Source organism: Hydra vulgaris, chromosome 12 (assembly GCF_038396675.1).
Source record: "Hydra vulgaris chromosome 12, alternate assembly HydraT2T_AEP".
Classification (NCBI taxonomy): domain Eukaryota; kingdom Metazoa; phylum Cnidaria; class Hydrozoa; order Anthoathecata; family Hydridae; genus Hydra; species Hydra vulgaris.
In genome coordinates, this window is record NC_088931.1 from 37,657,952 (window position 1) to 37,679,449 (window position 21,498).

Consider the following 21,498-nt stretch of genomic DNA (forward strand, 5'->3'; position numbering starts at 1 on the left):
AAATAATTTAAAAGCATTTTCTTAACTTATTAAAAAGCTTACAAAGTTACTCTAATCTTAAGCAAACATTGCAGTCCGTCACAGTGACGGATCCAAGAATTTTTGGTGTGGAGGGAAATTTGAAATGTTTTTGTATTTTGTACCAAATTTGCGTTTCCGAAAATCTATCCCCCATCCCTTCCCCTGAATCCGTCACTGGTCCGTTAATATAGATAAGTCCGTAGTTTAGGTTACCTTAAAAAAACTAATGAACCATAAGATTTTTTATATATAAAAAAAGTTATTAAACTGAATTATTATTTTACAAATGGTTTAAAAGAACTACAAGCCCAAAGTTTTAAATAAAAAAATTCAAGAAGTTTTTTTTTTAAAGATACATACCACACATTATTTTACGACTAAAATACATTCGTCAAAATCACAACATTTATTCTATTGCAAACGTAATTCCAGAGAAAGTTTTTTTATTAAAGAAAGAGAAACTCTTTTCCTCTCGGTATCGATACCTAAAACTTTACATTCAACTCGATCACCAGGACCAACTAAAACATTTGGCAACATATAACGATTTGGAATTAAACCATCAGTTTCAACTCCTATGTCGACAAATACTCCAAATGATGTGCAGTTCCTAACAGCGCCTGAAACCATACAGCCTATCGTTAACATCGTCATAGATGTTAATCCAGTTTTAAATAACGGCGTTTCAAAACCTGAAAAAAAAAAGAAGCAAAATAATAACAAAAAAAGTCATAAATCCTTAATCTTGTTTAAATAAAATAAATTTGTACCAGAAAATAAGTAATAAATTAACTAAACACATTTACACGCATACATACGTACCACTGTTGTAAAAAAATGAAATATTGCTTGATGTCATGAGCCAGAAAAATCCTTTGGGAGTATTATTGTACTACTGGTGTTTACTGGAATATAAGTCACTAAATCTGGTTGCACCGTCGGTGGAAGAAAATCCATTATCAAATTTTGCATAAAATCGCATTAAATACATAGTTGATAAGAAACTAACAAAGTTAGTTTCAAGAATTTTTATTCATCCAAAAAACAAAACAAAAATATTTATGCAGTAAATTCACTGGTAGATAACAATTTTCTTCAATTCTGACAAAGTTTCAATTCCAATTTTTTTTTCTTGAGAAAAATGTCTAAACTGATTTGTAATGTTCCTAATCAATTTTTTTGCTGTTGAAGTCTGTGATGCATCTTTGCAGTCTATCTTCATACTCTGGGTGGTTGCTTGGTTTCTTGTACCTTTGTCAATGTGAACTGAAAAGATAAAGCGCTTCAGTTTTGATTCAGTCATTGCTCTAAAAAAATTCCCAAAGAGCTATTGTGGCGTTGGATGAATTGTAGAACATGGTGAATGACAGCATGAACCTTGGGAGTGTTGGTGGCGCCCAAGTTGTAAATGGTTGTAAATAGAGTGTTGGTGGTTCAAATTGTAAATACGAGACTCTGAATTGCTCAATTTTTTCAAAAAAACTTTTATTAAGGGCATTGCCAAAACAAGCATGGACAACATCATTAAATTTTCCGGGAGGCTGAAGAAAAGCAAAATAGCATAAGTGCGAAGTGTTACAAAAACTGGTATAGGTGCTAACTGGCATATGTTTAAATTGGCATGAGAGCGCCAAAAGAATTTGCGAACTTTGGCACAAGTGCAAACTGGCATAAGTGCAGAACAGCTGCAAAAACTGACATAAAAGTGTGACAAAAACTGGCATAGGTGCACCGAATAAAATTGCCAATTTGCACTTATGCCAGTTCGCATTTATGCCAATGTTAACAAGTTCTTTTGGCGCACTTATGCCAATTTGCATTTATGCCGATTTGCACCTATGCCAGTTTTTACAACTGCTTTGCACTTATGCCAGTTCGCACTTATGCCAATGTTTGCAAATTCTTTCGGCGCACTTATGCCAGTTTGCACTTGTGCGAGATTTTTCAACTAATTCACACTTATGCAAGTTCACTCTTATGCCAGTTTGCACTTACGCCATTATGCAGTTATGCCAGTTCGCACTTATGAAATTCGCACTCATTCAGTAGTCCGGAATTTTTTAGTGTGTCAATAATGGAAACAGCTGGTAAGGAGTGCTGCTGGACCAATCTCTCCAAAAACTCCCTGCACTCATTTCCAGCCAGTTGTTTACCATGAAATGGCTGCTGTTGAATATGAAGTATTCTTTTTTAAACTAAAAAAATGCAACCTTTTTTTTATTTTCTTCCTAAGACAACTTATTTAACACCACCTATTAATATTTATGAAGTGGATGAAAGTTATAAAAAATTAAGTTTTATTGCTTTAGAGTTAAATATATTGCAGATTTTTTAATGCAATTTTATGCTAATTTGAAAATGGATTTTCTTCCATGGACGGTGTAATCAGATTTAGTGACTTACATCCAGTAACCACCAATGATAGTACAATAATTTCCGCAATGGATTTTTCTGGGTCATGACATCAAGCAATATTTCATTTTTTACAACAGTGACACATAAAGTTACACTAAATATTCTATAATAAAACTAACCTTCTCTCGGATCAAAATCAAAAGGTTGGCTTAATCCATCTAATATCAATTTCAAAACTTCTTTATCTGTTTTCAAATAATCAAGCAACCCTATATATGTGTGTGTATATATATATATATATATATATATATATATATATATATATATATATATATATATATATATATATATATATATATATTAATGCTGTAGCTACTGGGTCCCCTCAAAATCTATCATTAGGGCCCTCAAATCTTAAAAATTTTTCCATTAGGTAATAATAAAAAAAACAAAATAGTCCTTACATTTGTAAATGGGCAATATATATATATATTTTTTTTACAATTTTTTTTTAACATTTTTTTAGAATTTAAAATGCCACTATGTGAAAAGCTGTTCTATGTTCACTTAGAAGTTCATAAAAATTTTAGCTCGAAAGTCTAAGAGGAAAAGCTTTATGTAAAACTAAGGTTTCATGCCAATAAGACATTTATACCAGTTTTTGCGTTATAATTTCAAAAACAATGGTATATAAAAATAAAGAAAACTGCATAAATTCATTTTCTGAATATATATTTATTAAAAATGGCTTAAGTCTTTCTAGGGCATATTTGTAGATATTATTTTGTGATGTTGTCTAATTACCAATAAAATATTTTGTCGTTGTTCTTCATTTTGAGATGAGCCAAAACAAATTACTGGATTGTTTCAATATTTCTTTCGGCACAATCATTTGTGACACTTAAGTTTTTGATAAAAAAAAGAAGAAAGTTTTTGTAAGATTCAAGATCCTTTAAGTTGGCTTTAGTATGAATGGTATGTAACCAAACCTAATCTCACTAAATCCAGTTTTATAAAAATCTTACTAACTAAATCCAGTTTTATAAAAATAAACCTACTTTCTTCTGTAATCAAATCTTTCAATTGAGTGTTATTAAGAACAACAACCGAAGGCTTATCAAAGTTTATAAGTTCAATTTCAGGCACTTTATACTAAAGCAAAGTTTATAAAATGTCTGATTTGGTTTGCAAATCAAGACGTGAATCAGCTAAAACCATAATAACTGTTTTAGGAGACAAGTGCCAAGAATGAGCTTGCATACTCTTCAACAGCACATTACCTGCCTTTAAGTTCCTTTTTTTTTGTAAAACTTGTGCCTTATTGAAAGCACTTAAGTTATTTAAAACAGAATGCTTAGCAAGACTAGACTTCAAAGACATGGGTGGATGAAAAATTCTGATTATAAGACACATTTTAAAAATATTTTTTTGTTGTTGTTCATGTAGATAATCAATTACTGGTGATGAAATTTTAAAAACTAGGTAATATATGGAATCTGCCATAAAACAAGCTGCATGACAGGCGCCAGGCTGATAAGTTTTAAAATTTATTATTAAACTACTCATCAGAGTTGATGTTAAAATAAAAAGCAAGATATTCTACAAGATGCTTGTAATTGTCTTTTGGAAAAGTTGTGTCATTCAAAGAAAACTCTATAAAACTCTTTGCTTCAAAATACAAACTGTATATGCCTCAACCAAATATTAGTGAGTTCTCTTAAAATTTATATTTAGCATAAGAAGCAGAAATTAATGGCAAAAATTCTTCCCATTGCTTCCTAAAGTTGGAATAAAGTTATTATTATTTGGATCTTTACTTTTAATCTCAGCCTTGTAAACATGTTTAATGTGAAGTTCGTAAATATGATGTGTACACATTAACCAAAGCAGTGGTTTTTTTAAAATTTTTGTTAAAATCAAAATTGTTCCATCTAATCTGCCTGTATTTGTGGTAGTAATGTCAGTACAAACTGCAAAAACTTGGTCGAGTACTTCAAAGTACTCCAACAGATTTTGTATAACTAAAACCTGATCAGTGCTTTTACAGTGTTGCACAACTACTAAAAGAAGATCATCTTTATGCTCAAATTCTGGGCTTGTAACATAAAGGCATTTACCAACTTCAAGGCATACAGTGATATCTTCTTAATTTTCAATTATGTGTTCACAAGCACCATCTACTGCCATTTTCTTCCTGTATTCTTCATACCTTGTATTTCTCCCCAGTCTCCTTTCAACTCTAGCTTTTCATTCCTTATCTCTAATGTGACTAATGAACTGAACTCTTTCATTACTCTTATCTTCAATAAATGAAAGATCTTCCATTATAGTCTTTTTGCTTCTAGGCATAGCGATACTCTGACGGATTTGTTCTTTTATGTTTGCTTTGCCAATATCAAAAAGACCTTCCATTATACTCAAAAAAAAATTAAATATAGTTATATAATAAAATGCTCTACACATCAAATCTAAGTATATTATATCATTATACAAATCGTACGGGAACTTTTTCCGCACACTGTATGTGTATATATATATATATATATACATATATATGAGCCCCTGAGATGCATAGTGGTATAAGTTACTCATATCTAGTTTTGAGATACAGAGGGATTTAGTAGACATATCATAAATAAACAAACTGTTTTAGAGGTGTGTGTGTGTATATATATATATATATATATATATATATATATATATATATATATATATATATATATATATATATATATATATATATATATATATATATATATATATATATAATATATATATATATAAATTAGTAAAAAACACATATCTAACTTTTTTCTTCTACTTGAAGTTTCATCATTGCTGGATCATTAGGAAGAGTACAAGAGAAAGACTCTTCCTGATGATCCAGCAATGGTGAAACTTCAAGTAGAAGAAAAAAGTTAGATAAGTGTTTTTTACTTATTTATTATTGCTCTGTTCTTTAAGAACATTGAGCAATATTATATCTATTTATCTATTTGTAAAATACACTGACATAATTGACATATTTACATATATATTTATACAAAGTGTAGAAAAAGTTCCCGTTCAAAAGTATGATTTAAAAAAATTATCTGTATGGTGTTTTCTTTCAATATATAGTGTGTTTTCTTTTGTATTCTTTTAGTATTTTTTTATTCTTTTAGTATTATTTTGTTTTAAATTAAAGTGTAATTTGTTTCTCGTCTTATACAGGAACTTTTTCTGTTTTTTCTGTTTATATTTTTGTACGGGAACTTTTTCTGCACACTGTATGTATATATATATATATATATATATATATATATATATATATATATATATATATATATATATATATATATATATATATACATACATATATATGTATGTATATATATATATATATAAATAATCATATCATATATATACATATATATACATATACATATATATATATATATATATATATATATATATATATATATATATATATATATATATATATATATATATATATATATATATATATATATATATTCATATTAGGGTGACCCAAAAATGCAAACAAAAATTTAGCCAAGGTGTCCTATGAATTTTGCTACCTAGTATGAGTTCACAGGCAAAATTCTAAGTATGCTGGATGCTTGTAACAGCTACAAGTAAAAATCTCTTTTTACAAGGAATTAGCATTTTTATTTTATAAACAGGTATATTTTACACGTTTTTACAATAAACGTTGTCTTGTACAATGTATAAGATATTTGATATGATTATTTCAGACATTATAAAAAATACTTGTATTATAATGTTAAAAATCGATTTATTTAACGAATTTCAGCAGACAGCATTTTCCTGTTCAAGCTTACGAAACAGAGGAAATAGTAGAATAATGCTGATGCACAATAAAAATACTTTTGTTTGTTTTTATTCATAATATTCTATTCATAATCATATTGACAATGCTTACCAACTCCTCTCCCCCTTATCCTTGCCCTATATCCTAGAACCCATCGCTACTACTGTCTGCCATCAAGTTAAAAGCACAGTTTATTAATTTTTATATTTAACTTTATAAATGTTTAAATCAATTCTTTGTTCAAACATCTAAATATTTCATAAAAATGGGAAGAGCTAAAGCTAAAAAAGGAGCTGTAAAGCCAATCAATTAAAACCCAAGAAGACCTGCCTATCTCCTTAAAACTCCAGTGAGCTCTTTACTTAGAAGGCAATTGCCTACTAATGGTCATGTCATTATATACTTTTTGTACGTTATTTCTCCCAGGGTTAAAAGATTCAGACCAATCTTTGCTTGTGCACAAACTTTGTGAACAAACTTTGCTTGTACACAAAAGACATCTTCTGGATATATAAAGTGCAAAGGAACTGATGGACCTTGCAATGTTGTAACTGGAGAATACTGTTTGCTCTGGAGTATTGTAAATATTTGGGCCTCTTGTGGTTTTCTGAACTATGTTCTTTCAGAATTAGGCATACTAAACAAGTTTTTAGAAATTTACAAGCAATATAAAGCTGTTTGTAATGAAAAAACACTTAAAATGAAACCAAATGCATCTCAAAAGCAGCAAGAAAAGTTCATGATAATGACAGATAACCTGTTTGACATCAGTTCTCAATAGTTTGAGTACACCATATGTCAGGATATTTACATTCCAAGAAACAGGGCTACAATAAAAGAAGACCTAGACTTTCTTCAAGATCAAAGACAAGACAAAAAAATGTTTATCAGTACTTGCATTGATGAAGAGTTAGAAACCAGGGTATTAAACATTTAATGAAACTAAAAATGATTTGTCAAATATATAAATATTTTATATACTAAATTTCAAAAGTTTTTATTTATTTAGATCAAGAGAAGAATTGACAGATACACTAGACACGAAGAGCTATTGAAAAAAGCTGCAACAGATTGGTTGGTTCCTAATGATCCAGAGAGTTAAGATCAGGACTATACCAGTGAAGAAGATGAACCGGCTTTTAAAAAATGTAAAAGAAAATCAGCATCAGGTATAATGTTTTTTAGTATCTTTTAATTATTTCTTAGTCATTTCTCTCTTCCCCCATCCTTTTTAATATCATTTCATGCAAGAGATAAAAAATTTTAATTTCTTCATACTAAAAAACTTCTTTGATAGGTTCCGCCTAGCTGTACCCTAATAAAGAAGATTATCAGCCTGACTTTAAAAATAAACCAACTTTGGCTGATAAACCTGATAGACCTAAATCAAGACACAGATCTGGTCCCTCAGCTTTACTAGTAAACAAAGAGATCACTAGGGAGGATTTGATTGCAGCAACCACACCAATGTGTATGAGAGCTGGTATCAGTATAAGAGATCAAACTCTGTTCATCTCCAGAATTTTAAATTATCTTGAAGGAGATATCACAGTGTTAAGGATAACCAGAGATAAACTAATCCATTTTGAAGGTAATAAATTATACTGTTTTAATATTTTAGTTTTTAGATTGTGATAATATAATAATCTATTTTAGATAGCTGATTGATAAAGTTATTAAATTTAAAGATAAAAATATCTTTAGGTTGTAAAATTCGTAATGAGTATATGGAAACAATGAAGTAAAGCACATTAAAGTAGAATCGGGGAAAAGAGTTCTTATTGATAGACTAGCAGAATCAGTTACAAGTCCTGAATTTTTGTCAAACAGTGATTTACTTCTTGGAGTTGTTTCTGCTGACAATGGAAAAGCTAATGATATGGCTATTATACTCCAGAACCTGGTAGAATATTTCAAAATATCAGATAATACCATTGCTGTGTTTACTGACGCAAAAGTTTTAAACAAAAGAAAGAAATCAGGAGCAATTGTAACTTTAGTCAGAGTTTTAAGACAATCGATTCTCTGGCTCTTGTGTCGGCACTTGTGTCAACAATGATTTACTTCTTGGATCAGATTCTTGGAAACAATGATTTACTTCTTATTGCAGAGATCCATATAAAATGGGGCATTAAAGCTATTTTTAAAGAGCAAACTGTTGGACCATCTAAACAGATGTATAAAAATTTAAAGCACGCTTGGATGAACAGTTATTAACCTAAAGCAGGAGTAAAGCAGGAAAGCATGAGCTGAGAAAAAATTCAAGAAGTTTCCTGAAAGTGAGCTGGTTGTTGGAAGTGATCTTTACAGTTTAAATCTCAAGTCTAAGAAATTCATTGCTTATTCCCTTGAGCATAATATTTTTCCTAGGAATGATTATAAACACTTGGTAAAATACCTTGCATTCTATATGAATGTCAATTTACCCAAGCTTGAAAAAACTAGTTTGTATTAACCAGGTGCTAACCATAATGCCAGATTTATGTGTGAGAGCATCAACTTGGAGCTTCTGGATTTTACATCTCCTATTATTAACTTCCTGAGTGATGATCAGAAGATTTGAGTCTTTAAGGCTAACTTTATTGTTGCCCTATACTTTGCTCCTTTAATACTTAAATCCAACAAATCTGAACATGCAGTAATAGATGACCTAGAGGCATACAAAGCTGCTAAAATCATCTAAAAGGATTGGGATTATGATGTTGGTAGTGCTTTATTAAAAAGCCTTCAAAACCATACTTGGTATCTTTCCTCAAAGTGTGTTACTATGGCGTTGGCTGATCCTGATCTTGACAGATCTAACATAATGTCTTTCATAGGAAAGCTACTTGCATTCCCTGTATCTAACAAGAAAGATTTAAGTTTAGAGGCTCCAGGGAGGGTATCCATCTCAGAGTCTGCTAAACTAGAAGACTTAATTGCAGAAGAAAGTTGACTTCTGTTTATTATTACCACTAGTGTTGTAAGGGAGTGGTATCGGACTGAGAGAGACTTGCAGGAACTTAAATCTTATAAAGACTTTTGTAGCTTTATATGTGGTTTAAGTGTCACTAATGATTGTGCTGAAAGAAACATTGGTCTTATCCAAGAATATATTGATACATCCCACAATGTAGATCAATGCCAGAATATATTGTTGGTTTTCCAAAGGCATAGAAAGCTTTTCCCAAAAAAAATACCACCGTCTCAACTTATGTTAAATAAATGATGATAAAAAATAATTGTAGTGATATTTCTTTAATCAGTTTATTATCTCAAAAAACAGTTTCAAATTTAATTTTTTTCATAATCAAGTTAAAAATGTTTCATTTTTACCAAAATTCATGTTTGGAATTAAAACTCAATTTTTACTTGAAGCTGTTCCCAACATATTTGAAAGGAAATAGTTTTGGGAGGGACCCTTTATATGGTGTATAATGGATAGGAAACCTTTTTTTTTTTTGCATTTTTGGGTCACCCTAATATATATATATATATATATATATATATATATATATATATATATATATATATATATATATATATATATATATATATATATATATATATATATATATATATATATATATATATATATATATATATATATATATATATATATATATATATATACGGATCATTCCATATAAGATTGCCATAATTCAAAAATATTTAAACTGAATTTTAGTTTTTAAATTAGAAATAGATTTTTTTTAAAATAAACTAATAGACACTTTAGTGCATCTAAAAAAAATATCTTCACTTTGTCATTTATTTTTATGCATGTGTAGGAGATGTTTAAAATTTGGTAGCAATTTTTAATATTTTATGATATAAAAACATGAATTTTTTAACATGGAGTTGTGTTAAACATTTTTTTTTTTTTTTTTTAATTTTTAATTCTCAGAATAAACATTAGTGATTAATTGAGTTTTTTAATAAGTGATATTATTATTATCTCAATTATTAGTTGGTATGTTACTAAAAAAAAGTAGCTGTTTTTCATCGTCACGACTGTGACTTTTATAACAAATTTTAATTAGAAAATATTTAGCAAAAGCATTTTAGTTGAAAATGGATATGTATGTAAAAAAAAATTAACAAAAATTTACTTTTTTCCTTGTCTGGAAAAAAGTAAAATGCAGTTTCTTTTTTGTCACGACAGATGTTTCGATGTTTAAATGCATTGTATAGGTGTTCAAATGCGTTAAGGAAGAAGATTTAATAACAAGGAAGAAAAAAAGTGTAATTTTTTCTCTCAAAAATATAATTATAAATGTAACTAAAATAAAAAACACAGTCATTTTTATAAAAATTAATTGCATAACAAACTGCAATGCTTTTTAAAAGGCAAAAAAAAAAAAATAATTACACGGACTAATAATTAAATATAAAAATATTACACTCTAAAATACATTGATGAAATATAAAATTATTTAACTGATAAAAAAAACAAAGTTATTACACTCTAAGTTTATTTTTTTATTTAACTAGTAATATATTTTATATATTAATTACTTTCAATGTATTTTTCACTTTTATTATTAAATTTTTAATTGTTGTAATAATTGTTAAAATGTCTGCATTCTATTACAATAAAAAAATAAAAAATCTTAATTAAAACACGTGTTATAAAAAGTAATTTAAGCAATTGATATAACTGTTTATTGAAAGGTTATAAACTAATTTAAAATATAACTTATTTGACATATTCTACATAAAAATACAAGAAACATAAATATTAAAGTCCCAAATTGCACAAACAAGTTTGTAAAGATTATAGAGCAAGAAAAAAAATTGAATTAAAAGAAATAGAAAAAGAACCAAGCAATATTTGTTGCCAACAATCAACGCTAGAGCAAGAATTGAAAAATAAGGAGCTTGCTAAATTACAACAGCGTAAACACAGAAATCTTCCAAAAGCTCAAGGTATCATTGATATTCCTTGTTCTTCTTCTAATCAAATGAAAAAACACGTCTATCATTCGAGTTTGTCAGAAAAGCATGCTGTTAACTGCATTAAATTGGCTTTACCAAAGTTGCCACGAAAAGCAGATTATGTCATCAAACAGTTAGCAATAGAAACGAACATCTCTTTACTAGATATATCAAAGATAAAAAAGCGCATCCGTTTATCTTCTAGTGTATTTAATCATGGACGAGAGTTTTACAACCACAAAGAAACCCCTCAATGGACTCCAGGTATGAAAGACTTTATAAAAATTGATGGTGAAAAATTTCAAAAATGTTACTTGTTACTTAAATTAAAGGAATGTTATGCCGTGTATGCAGAAGAATTTGGTAGCAAAATAAAATTTTTTAAATTTTGTGCACTTTGTCTAACTCAAATACTCACATATTCAGAGACGCCTCTTGAAACCTGCTGTTGTTTAATTCATGAAAATTTTATTAATATATGCAACGCTTTACCCTCGAACCTTAATTTTGAACCTTATAACACAAACTGGGTAAACAAATGGATTCTTTGCAGCTTCTCACTCCAGATTGCCCCTTACTGTTATGTGTTTTTGTGCTAACTGTCCTAACAACCGAACACTACCACCACCCAAAGAGCAAAACGAAGAATGCATAGAAGTCAGTTACATAAATTGGTACAAAGACAAGGTTACAAATCGTCTAAGCAGGGATTGATCAAACAGTCTTTGTATGCAACATATACAGAGTTTTTGAAACCTCAACTCACCATTTAATTAAACGCCACCAAGCGTCTATTTATTGCCACAAAATAGATAACATTATGGATGGTGAATTATTAATACGCTTTAATTTTAGTCAAAACTACTGCTGTACTCATCAAGAACAAGTTCAAAGTGCTTATTGGAGTCAATCTCAAATATCAATCTTCACTGTTGCTGTTTATGGTAAAGATTTGAAAAATATGGTTGCTTATTTAACAGATAAAAATGATCACAGCAAAACATACATCAGTGTTCTCCTTGAAAGCAGTTCAATTTTTATATCTTTTATTTTTATCTTTGAGGGATGTATAGGATTTGTAATATATTTTTTAAAGGCTTACACAACCAATTTAATTATACACAAAGTAACATTGTGAAGTGATGGTCCATTTTCTCAATTTAAAAACCCCTTCATGGTAAAATTCCTGAAGTTGTGTCAAGTGACATTTAATATTCCAACTTTCGAGTGGAATTTTTTTGCTACTGCCAACAGAAAAGGAGCCAATGATAGGATAGGAGGAACTTTAATAAGAATAGCATGGCAAAAGGTTAAAGCAAGAAAAGTTATTATTCAAAATGCGTGGCAGTTTTATAAAGCTATATGCAAAGATTCAATTGTAAATTTAATATATTTGACTGAAGATGAAATCAATCAACATTTAGTCAGCTAAGCGATACTTTACTGCTAGCAGAAAAAGTTGAAGATGTACAACTTTACCATTACTTGAAAGTTAAAAATGAAATTTTTAGCATGACAAAAAATATCACCACCATCAGACAAATAACACAGCAAACAAAAAATCATTATTTGGTAAATTCATTTGTTTAGTCTATTTAAATATGACTTTAATATAGCAATTTAATAAAGTAATTTGTTACATTTTTTTATTAAAAACTTGTTGATGTTTCTTTTATTTTTCTAAGGATAACTATAAACATTGTTTAAATTGTTTATATATTTTTAATAACTTTTTTAAATTATTTTAAAACTTTTTAAAAAATATTGTTTAAATTGTTCAAATATCTTCAAATTAAATCTTTAAATACCATTGTTTAAATATCTTTAAAAACCTTGACAACGCTAAAATATACCTCAAAAATACCTAAAATGTAATGTTATCTGATAGTACAATATTTTGTCACGACCGCGATTTTTTTCTAGCTACCATTTTATGTAAAACATGAACAAAAAATAAATAAAAAAATTGTATTATAGTTAATATAACATCCTTTAAAAAATAATTAAGATTAAATTTTTAATTTGTTAAAAGTTTTCTACAAAAAACGAAATTACTTAAACAAGTTCTGTTTCTGTTTTTGTAGCTGAAACAACTGTGACTGATTTCATTCTGACAGCGATGCAAATATAGCATAAAATTTACTGTAAATTTTTCAGATAATAGTATGTGACCAAATGTACACAATACCAAAAAAAAAAGGTTTATTAAGTTCCTTGCTTATATTTTCACATTTTGCAGTAGTAATGTCACAACCGCGACTATATGGAATGACCCATATATATATATATATAGTTCTATAGTTTGTTGCATTTGAGAGTACGGAAGGAAAAAACGATTCTTTTGCCAACCAATACGTCACATTTAATTACTTTTGACTTTCATCCAACATTTGCGTGTTGTCAGAAAGTAAAAACCATTAATTTAATTACAAATTAATCATTTTTTAAAAAAACTACAAAAACGCAAATTTAATTGACCAGAATGTTTTTAAAAACATTCTGAATGTTTTTAAAAACATTCTGAATGTTTTTGAAACATTCTGAATATTTTTAACATTATAAACAATGTTTTTAATTTTATTTTTTTTAATAAAATATTTTTATTTTTATTTTTTTTAATAAAATGTTTTTATTTTTATTTTTCTTACTGTAAATCATGCGCGGAGTGTTGCTACAATGACTATCTTATAGCCTGACTTGCAACAAAGTGCTGCTACATCGACTGACAGATAGTCTGACTCGCAACGGAGTGCTGCTATATCAACTGACAAATAGCCTGACTCACAATGGAGTGCTGCTACATCTACTATCTTTTAGCCTGACTCGCAAGAGAGTGCTGCTACATCGACTGAGGGTTTGGTTGGGGCAAGCAGTCTATCAATTAATAAGAAAAAAAATTCCGGTCTTTCATTTTAATTTTTACTTTTTGTCAACAAAATACGGAAAAACTTTCTGACAACCAGTTAAGAGTTCTATATATATATATGTATATATATATATATATATATATATATATATATATATATATATATATATATATATATATATATATATATATATATATATATATATACATATATATACACAAATATGTATATATATAAGAAGCTCAGCGATAAGACTGAGTTTGTCTTCTTCTTGCGCTAGCCATATATTTGCATTTTATGATAAATAATTTTGTTTTTTTCTTTATGGTTAAATAAATAATAATAATAAATATATACTAGGCATAGTCAAAAAAAGTAAGCTTTTAAATCTAAAAAACCATACGCATCTAAATTTGGGGCAATACATATAAAAAATGAGCCTCAAATGGTTCGAGCGCTATCAAATCACTTTTGACCCTCCTCCATTTTTTACTATATATAGGCCTATATTTTTGTTTAAAAATATATAGTTTCCTTTCAACCCCTTAAAAACCTATGTTTGGTGGTATTGAAAATCATAAAAATTGGCATTTTTTGTATATATACATGTATATATATATATATATATATATATATATATATATATATATATATATATATATATATATATATATATATATATATATATATATATATGTATATATATATATATATATACATATATATATATATATACATATATATATATATATACATATATATATATGAAATAAATAAGCCCTGTATGTACACATAAACACACAGACCCTTTGACTATTCCCAAAACATGCCTCAGGGGGCAACCAACTTCATGGCCCCTTGACCACTGCAAAGTTACCTATATTTAAAACCCCGCTATTTATCTATGATGAAAAATCAAAATGAGTAAGAATAAATAAATATATATTTAAAACTTTATAACGGAAAAAACAAAAAAAAAACATTTGACAATCTAATCAAATGCATCACACCAAGTTTATCATTAAAATTACTTTTTGAAATTGTACTAGAATTTTGCTATAGTAGTTGTTGTAGTGACCTGAATAAAGATCAAATATTGTCTACTGTGAGCAATCTGTTGCATTTTTCAGTTTATAGGTATGATGTGACAGTGTTCATAGAGTATCTGCTAAGGTTGCTTCTCTTTACCATGCTTGCTATATCTGTAACTCTATTCTTTTTTTCTAGTAACTCCCAACTTAATAGTGGTTGCTTGTAGCATTGTTGGGAGTGAATCAGAATAAAAAAATAAAAAAAAATCTATGAACTGTCTCATCATACCTATAGATGGTTCTGAATTAAAAAAAATCAAACTTTCAGTATAATTTTGAAAACTTTTAAAGCACACTATGCCAATAGTTAGGTGGATGTAAGAGCTAGTCTTTAAATCATTGCTTATAAAGCCCAATCATGTTAAAAATCAGGTAAGAAAAGACATTAACCAAGACTCATAATGATGGTGGTTTTTACCGATATTTTTATTTATTTTATAAATTTCCTTAATATCAAGATTTACTTAGTTCTCAGGCTTATAACAGAGCTAGGCATATCAAATGGCAGAATTGCTGATGCAATTCTCACCTTCTCTTCTAATGTTAACTCATCAAATAGCAAAGCTGGAGGTACCATTGTTGATTTCAAATACAGCATCAACAGCTATTAGGTTTGTACATACATTCTTGTGCAGATGCATTTGATGTATGGCTGTAATGTCATGAAAAGTAGCATTGATGACATTCTCAGATTGTAGATACTATTTTGCATAGAAGCAAACAATTAATTCATTTATAAGCTTAATTTCAGTTTTAAATTTATCATTTTCCTGAACAAACATAAGTTGATTGAATAGTTGATGGATTTATTATCTAAAAGTGAAGCTTTAGATAATAAATTGCATTTCCTAAAAATCTTGCATAATAAATAGCAACAGCTTTTCTTACTTTATATGTAATAGGGGATGAATAAGTGACAACTAATTCTGTATACTCATTTTTATAATTTCTTATAATACGTGGTTTACCAACATAAACTCTGCAAAATGTTAATGACTTATTAGTTGCTTTTTTTTTAAAGACTGCTTTTAACCATATTTCAATTAAATCGTAACAGTTAAATTATAATTAAAAGTAGAACCTTCAAAAATATTTTTCAGGTCAATTAGTTTTGTCATTGGTCACTAATTTACAAGCTTTTTGGAGGAGATTTCGAAAACTAATCCATTATTTGTCCCAGTATTAGATGACGTTGTATCAAAGTGAATTCCTCTAGTTTTGAAAAATGTTGATACTCCTTAATTAAAACATTACACCCAAGAATTGATCTTCACCAGTGGATAAAGCTAGCGGAGGTACTTCAAGTACATAAGTCTCTCTATTAATGTTAACTAAAACAGCCGTTCTATCCCTTTTTAAATATTTTTCCATGGTTTAGCTCAAACAAGGTCTAACCATCAAAATGAAATATACATTAATATAGAAATGATAAACTTCAACGTATATTTTGGCACTGTTGGCATAGTACTTTATTGCAACCAATTTCAATTTCAATTTGAGATCTATCATAAAATGAACAAAAAATAAACCAAAAAAACTTTCTTTTCTAAAGTTCAGAATAAAAAATTATTATTTTATGCAAATTTTAATTCTGATTAACCATATGCAAAAAAAAAAAAATTGATTTATTTTTAATATTATTTAAAATAAATTGAATTAAACCAAAAATTATAACAAAAAGAAAATTTTGGAAACAGAAAACACACGCAGATATATATATATATATATACATACATATATATATATATATATATATATATATATATATATATATATATATATATATATATATATATATATATATATATATATATATATATATATATACACATATATATATATAAAATAAATAATAAATTCAAAATGTGACTTACGATTAAATTGTTCATCAGTGTTAACGAGTGTGCCTAAAGTATTTTTCATATCTTTTGACCCAATAAGTAAAGATGAAACCCCTAAGTGGCTGAGCAATCTAGAATGTAAAAGATTTAAATTATAAAAAGTTTTCTGAAGTTTGATTATATCAGAAATATTTCAATACTTAATAACTAAAAAAAAAAGATTAAATTATTAAATATTTACTTGTATGCCAAAGGATACTGTTCTGGGTGAATCCATGTCTTATCTAGAGGTTCAACAGTGTATTTGGCTTTTTTGTTGCTAATTTCATCTTTCTTTAGTTTTCTTTTACGTGTAATTAAAGAACTATTCTTAGAAACAATTATTTGTATCATTTACAAACTAATAATAATATTTTAAATACAAATAATTACCAAGTAACAAGATACAAAGAAAATAACTCAGAATAAAACAAAAACAAACAATTGCAACATACAGTTTCAACATCTTCTGTTGTAGTAGTATTTACTTCACTGTTATTGGCTATGTTTACTCTGATAAACCCTGCACAATTACGAAATGTAACAGGACCAATCCCTTTGACAGATTTCAGTTCTTCACGATTGACAAACCCACCATGTTTGTTTCTATACTCAATAATTGCATCAGCATGCTTTTTATTAATGCCGGTTACACATCTAAAATTTCACCAGATTTTTGATTTTTTAAAAACCCATGCAAACTCTATCCTAACACACACAAACAAAAAACAACAAACAAAAAAACAAAAAATAAACAATTGTTTATAGTAAAAATGTAAACATCTAAAACCATTCTGATTGGCTAGAAAACAATAATACACTTATTAATATTAGAATAATTAAAAAAAACAACAACATAGAATCAAAAATAAAAAATGCGTAATTTTTTGAAAAATAAACTAATCTTAGGATTTTATTCCAACCAACCACCTACAACTATTATACTTTTTAAAAAATTTATTAGAAAAAAAAACAAAACATTTTACAAGTACCAGGGTCTATTTTTTTATAAACTTTTTTAATTTTTGAAATTTCTAAAACATACCTCAATATTTGAGCTGAGCATGCATTTATATCAACACCTATGAAACTGACACAATCTTCAATAACTGCATCCACAGCTTTCTGAAGAACCCCACTATTCAAATCATGCTATTAAATAAGTATTATTACATATTAATCTATTTTCCAATATATATATATATATATATATATATATATATATATATATATATATATATATATATATATACATATATATATATATATATATATATATATACATATATATATATATATATATATATATATATATATATATATATATACATATATATATATATATATATATATATATATATATATATATATATATATATATATATATATATATATATATATATACATATATATATATATATATATATATATACACACACACACACATATATATATATATACACACACACACATATATATATACATATATATACACACACACATATATATATATATATATATATTATATATTTTCATCATTTTCATATATATAAATAAAATATTTTTCAATATGTATTTTCAACAAGGTTGCAAGCAACCTAGTTGAAAATAAATAATAACCATAACTACTGTTGGAAGATAACATAAGGCAAAGAAGAGATCTATACATATGTATATATATATATATATATATATATATATATATATATATATATATATATATGCGGTAGTGGTGTAGTGGTAGTGCGCTCGCTTCATAAGCGAGAGGTTCCGAGTTCGATCCCCACCATGTCCCTGGTAGTACCGCGCTCAACTTGTTTCTCCGCGCAGCGGCCTTGTTCGTCAAGGTTCGTGTTTCGGAGTTATAGAGTTGAGAGAGGGTTATAACCACAATTAAGTAGCCTCCTTACCTGTAGTGGCCTTCTGGGCCTTGGGGATGTTAAATAAAAAAAAAAAAAAAAAATATATATATATATATATATATACACACACACATATATATATATACACACACATATATATATATATATATATATATATATTTTTTTTTTTTTGTTATTTCACCTCCCCAAGGCCCAGAAGGCCACTACAGGTAATATACATATATATATATATATATATATATATATATATATATATATATATATATATATATAATACATACATATATATATATATATATATATATATATATATATATATATATATATAAAGAAGTGTGTGATTTTTTGGAAATGCCTATCTTTATGTTTCCTGACTTCATTAGAAAGTTTCATATCTTTTTAATATCTGGTTGCATTAAAAGATTTTAATAGGTTTTCAAATCTAAGCTTGAATGCATTTTCACTAATACCATATAAGATTTTTCCATAAAAAAACCTACATTTCTAGTAGTACTGCAATTAACTTGTTTCTCTGCACAGCGGCCTTATTTGTCAAGGTTTGTGTTTTGGAGTTAGAACCTCCTGAAGTAGTAACCTCCTGGACTGTAAAGGCACCCTCAGCCCTATTAAGGCAATTATAATTAAAAATAAAAGACTGGGATTAGCTAATTTTAAGTGGCTTTATATACAACATTTTTAAAAAGACATTTGTTATTCAATGTCATATGGTTTTTATAATATAGTTGCAGTTTGAAACACTAGCAGTGGAAATTTTAAGGTATAATGTAAAACCATGAAGGTATAATATAACATCAAGGTTATTACCCAATTTCATATAAGATTGAATGGAAATATTGGGGCTTTTTTGTTTAAATATCTAAGTAAAAAATTTCTTAATTTTTTTCCATTTTTAGACAACTTGGATTTCTGAACATGCCTAAGCCATCATTTCTATATGATATAAAATCACACTTGCTTTAAAATTTAAAAACCCTAAAAAGAAGGAAAATACCAAGTAGCTCGCACACCTCTGCACTATCAAATGCTCCCATAGTGACATTAAACAAACCACTAAACTTTTGATCCAAACTCGAACATTGCTAATAAATATTATTGAAGGTGATAAATTAAAGATTTATGGTCTGTAACAATAGTAACATATTGTTCTGCGAAGCGAATGAAGTTGATAAGAAGCTTTTTGCTAATAGAAGGGTAAAAGTCAACATTGTCAAAAATTATAACTTTTATAAACACGAACCAATTTATTACATTTTGTGTGTTATTCTACTAGTTATTTGAAAAATATTTCTTAGGTATAAAATATGTTTACTTAATCTTAGCTTGGTTTTTTATTATCAAGTTTTTTTTAGTGTAGCGTTCCTTAACAACTTATTGTATTTACATTAATACTTGATCATTTATATAAATTTAATGCTTTTGATGTGTTATTAATTTCATTTATACCTGACTGGTTATTTACGTAGAAAAAAAGTTTCCATTTTAAATATTATTTTTAAACGCAACACTATCCAGGCTATTCAAAAATATATAGGTTTCATATTTTTTCTTGAAAGAAAAGTCAATAAGTCAATCCAAGAACGATTAAAAATTGATGAATAATTTCTTGCAAAAATACAATATTTTTTTATTTGTATATAAATTTATAACTATATGCACATATGTATAGATTTTTTTTTAAACAAATGTATAGAGTTTAACTTGTAATATTATATTAGTTTTTTATTATTGTATGTTTGCATAAGTTATTTATGTTAGAAATCAGCTTAAAATAAAAGTTTTTTTTTCAATTTCAACTTCTTCCTAAAGTCTTCCTAAAGTCTTCTTCCTAAGGATTTGATTGATATGATTTTATTAAATCCTAATATACAAATATTACTTTAAAAAAAAATCAGCTGCATATATAAGTATTTAAACCAATTTTAAAGCTCCCAAAAATACCTATTTTATGTTATCAAAAATATTTGTCTCTATTTTTGTTTTATTTTTATAAACACATGTTCAAAAACATTTTTTTTTCCTTTATACAATCGTATTTGCTACCTAAATTATTAAAAATAATTCAAATACTCATTTTTATTTTATTTTTATAAAATATAATAAAATAAATATAAATATTATAATATAAATAGATGAAAATACTTAAAAAAATGAATATTTTGGTTAACTTAAAATCGAAATGCAAAGATGAAAAACTTGTGAAAAATAAACGAAAATCATCACCTACAATTTTTAACTAAAATATTTAGCTTTGGCTCGATATGTACATGATATGAAATTTTTTTTTCATATCATGTACATATTGAGGGTATTGCCCTTGACCCCCTCCATTGCAGCAGCCCATTTGGATTCAGCATTATTGATTTAGTATATAAACATTAAAATTTTAATTTTAGCCAAAAATCAAGTTTTTCAGACCACTGTGCATTGTAGCAATTAATCAGCCATATTCAAATGTAAAAATTAAAAACCGTTATTAAAATTTAACATTGCAACTACATCTGATGTCAACTTTTAATTTTTATGTTGTAGTAATGTCGTAGCATTGCAACTATATCTGATGTCAATTTTGTATTTTTATAATGTCTTAGTAGCATAAAAGAGTTAATATTTTTGTTAATAATTTAAAGT

At 27.1% G+C, this 21,498-nt stretch overlaps 1 protein-coding gene across 2 annotated transcripts in view; it reads right to left on the bottom strand.

Moving 5' to 3' along the window:
* Positions 1–414: 414 nt before the first annotated feature.
* Positions 415–21,498, bottom strand: part of LOC101235874 (S1 RNA-binding domain-containing protein 1) — an 85,161-nt gene continuing 64,077 nt past the window's right edge. For both annotated transcript variants that reach the window (XM_065813146.1, XM_065813145.1), the window contains 6 exons: positions 18,012–18,118; positions 17,422–17,623; positions 17,169–17,296; positions 16,961–17,058; positions 2,556–2,645; positions 415–713 (listed from right to left, as the gene is read on the bottom strand). In XM_065813146.1, coding sequence (XP_065669218.1) covers positions 433–713; positions 2,556–2,645; positions 16,961–17,058; positions 17,169–17,296; positions 17,422–17,623; positions 18,012–18,118 — 906 coding nt within the window. In that variant the 3' untranslated portion in view covers positions 415–432. The remainder of the gene's footprint in view (positions 714–2,555; positions 2,646–16,960; positions 17,059–17,168; positions 17,297–17,421; positions 17,624–18,011; positions 18,119–21,498) is intronic.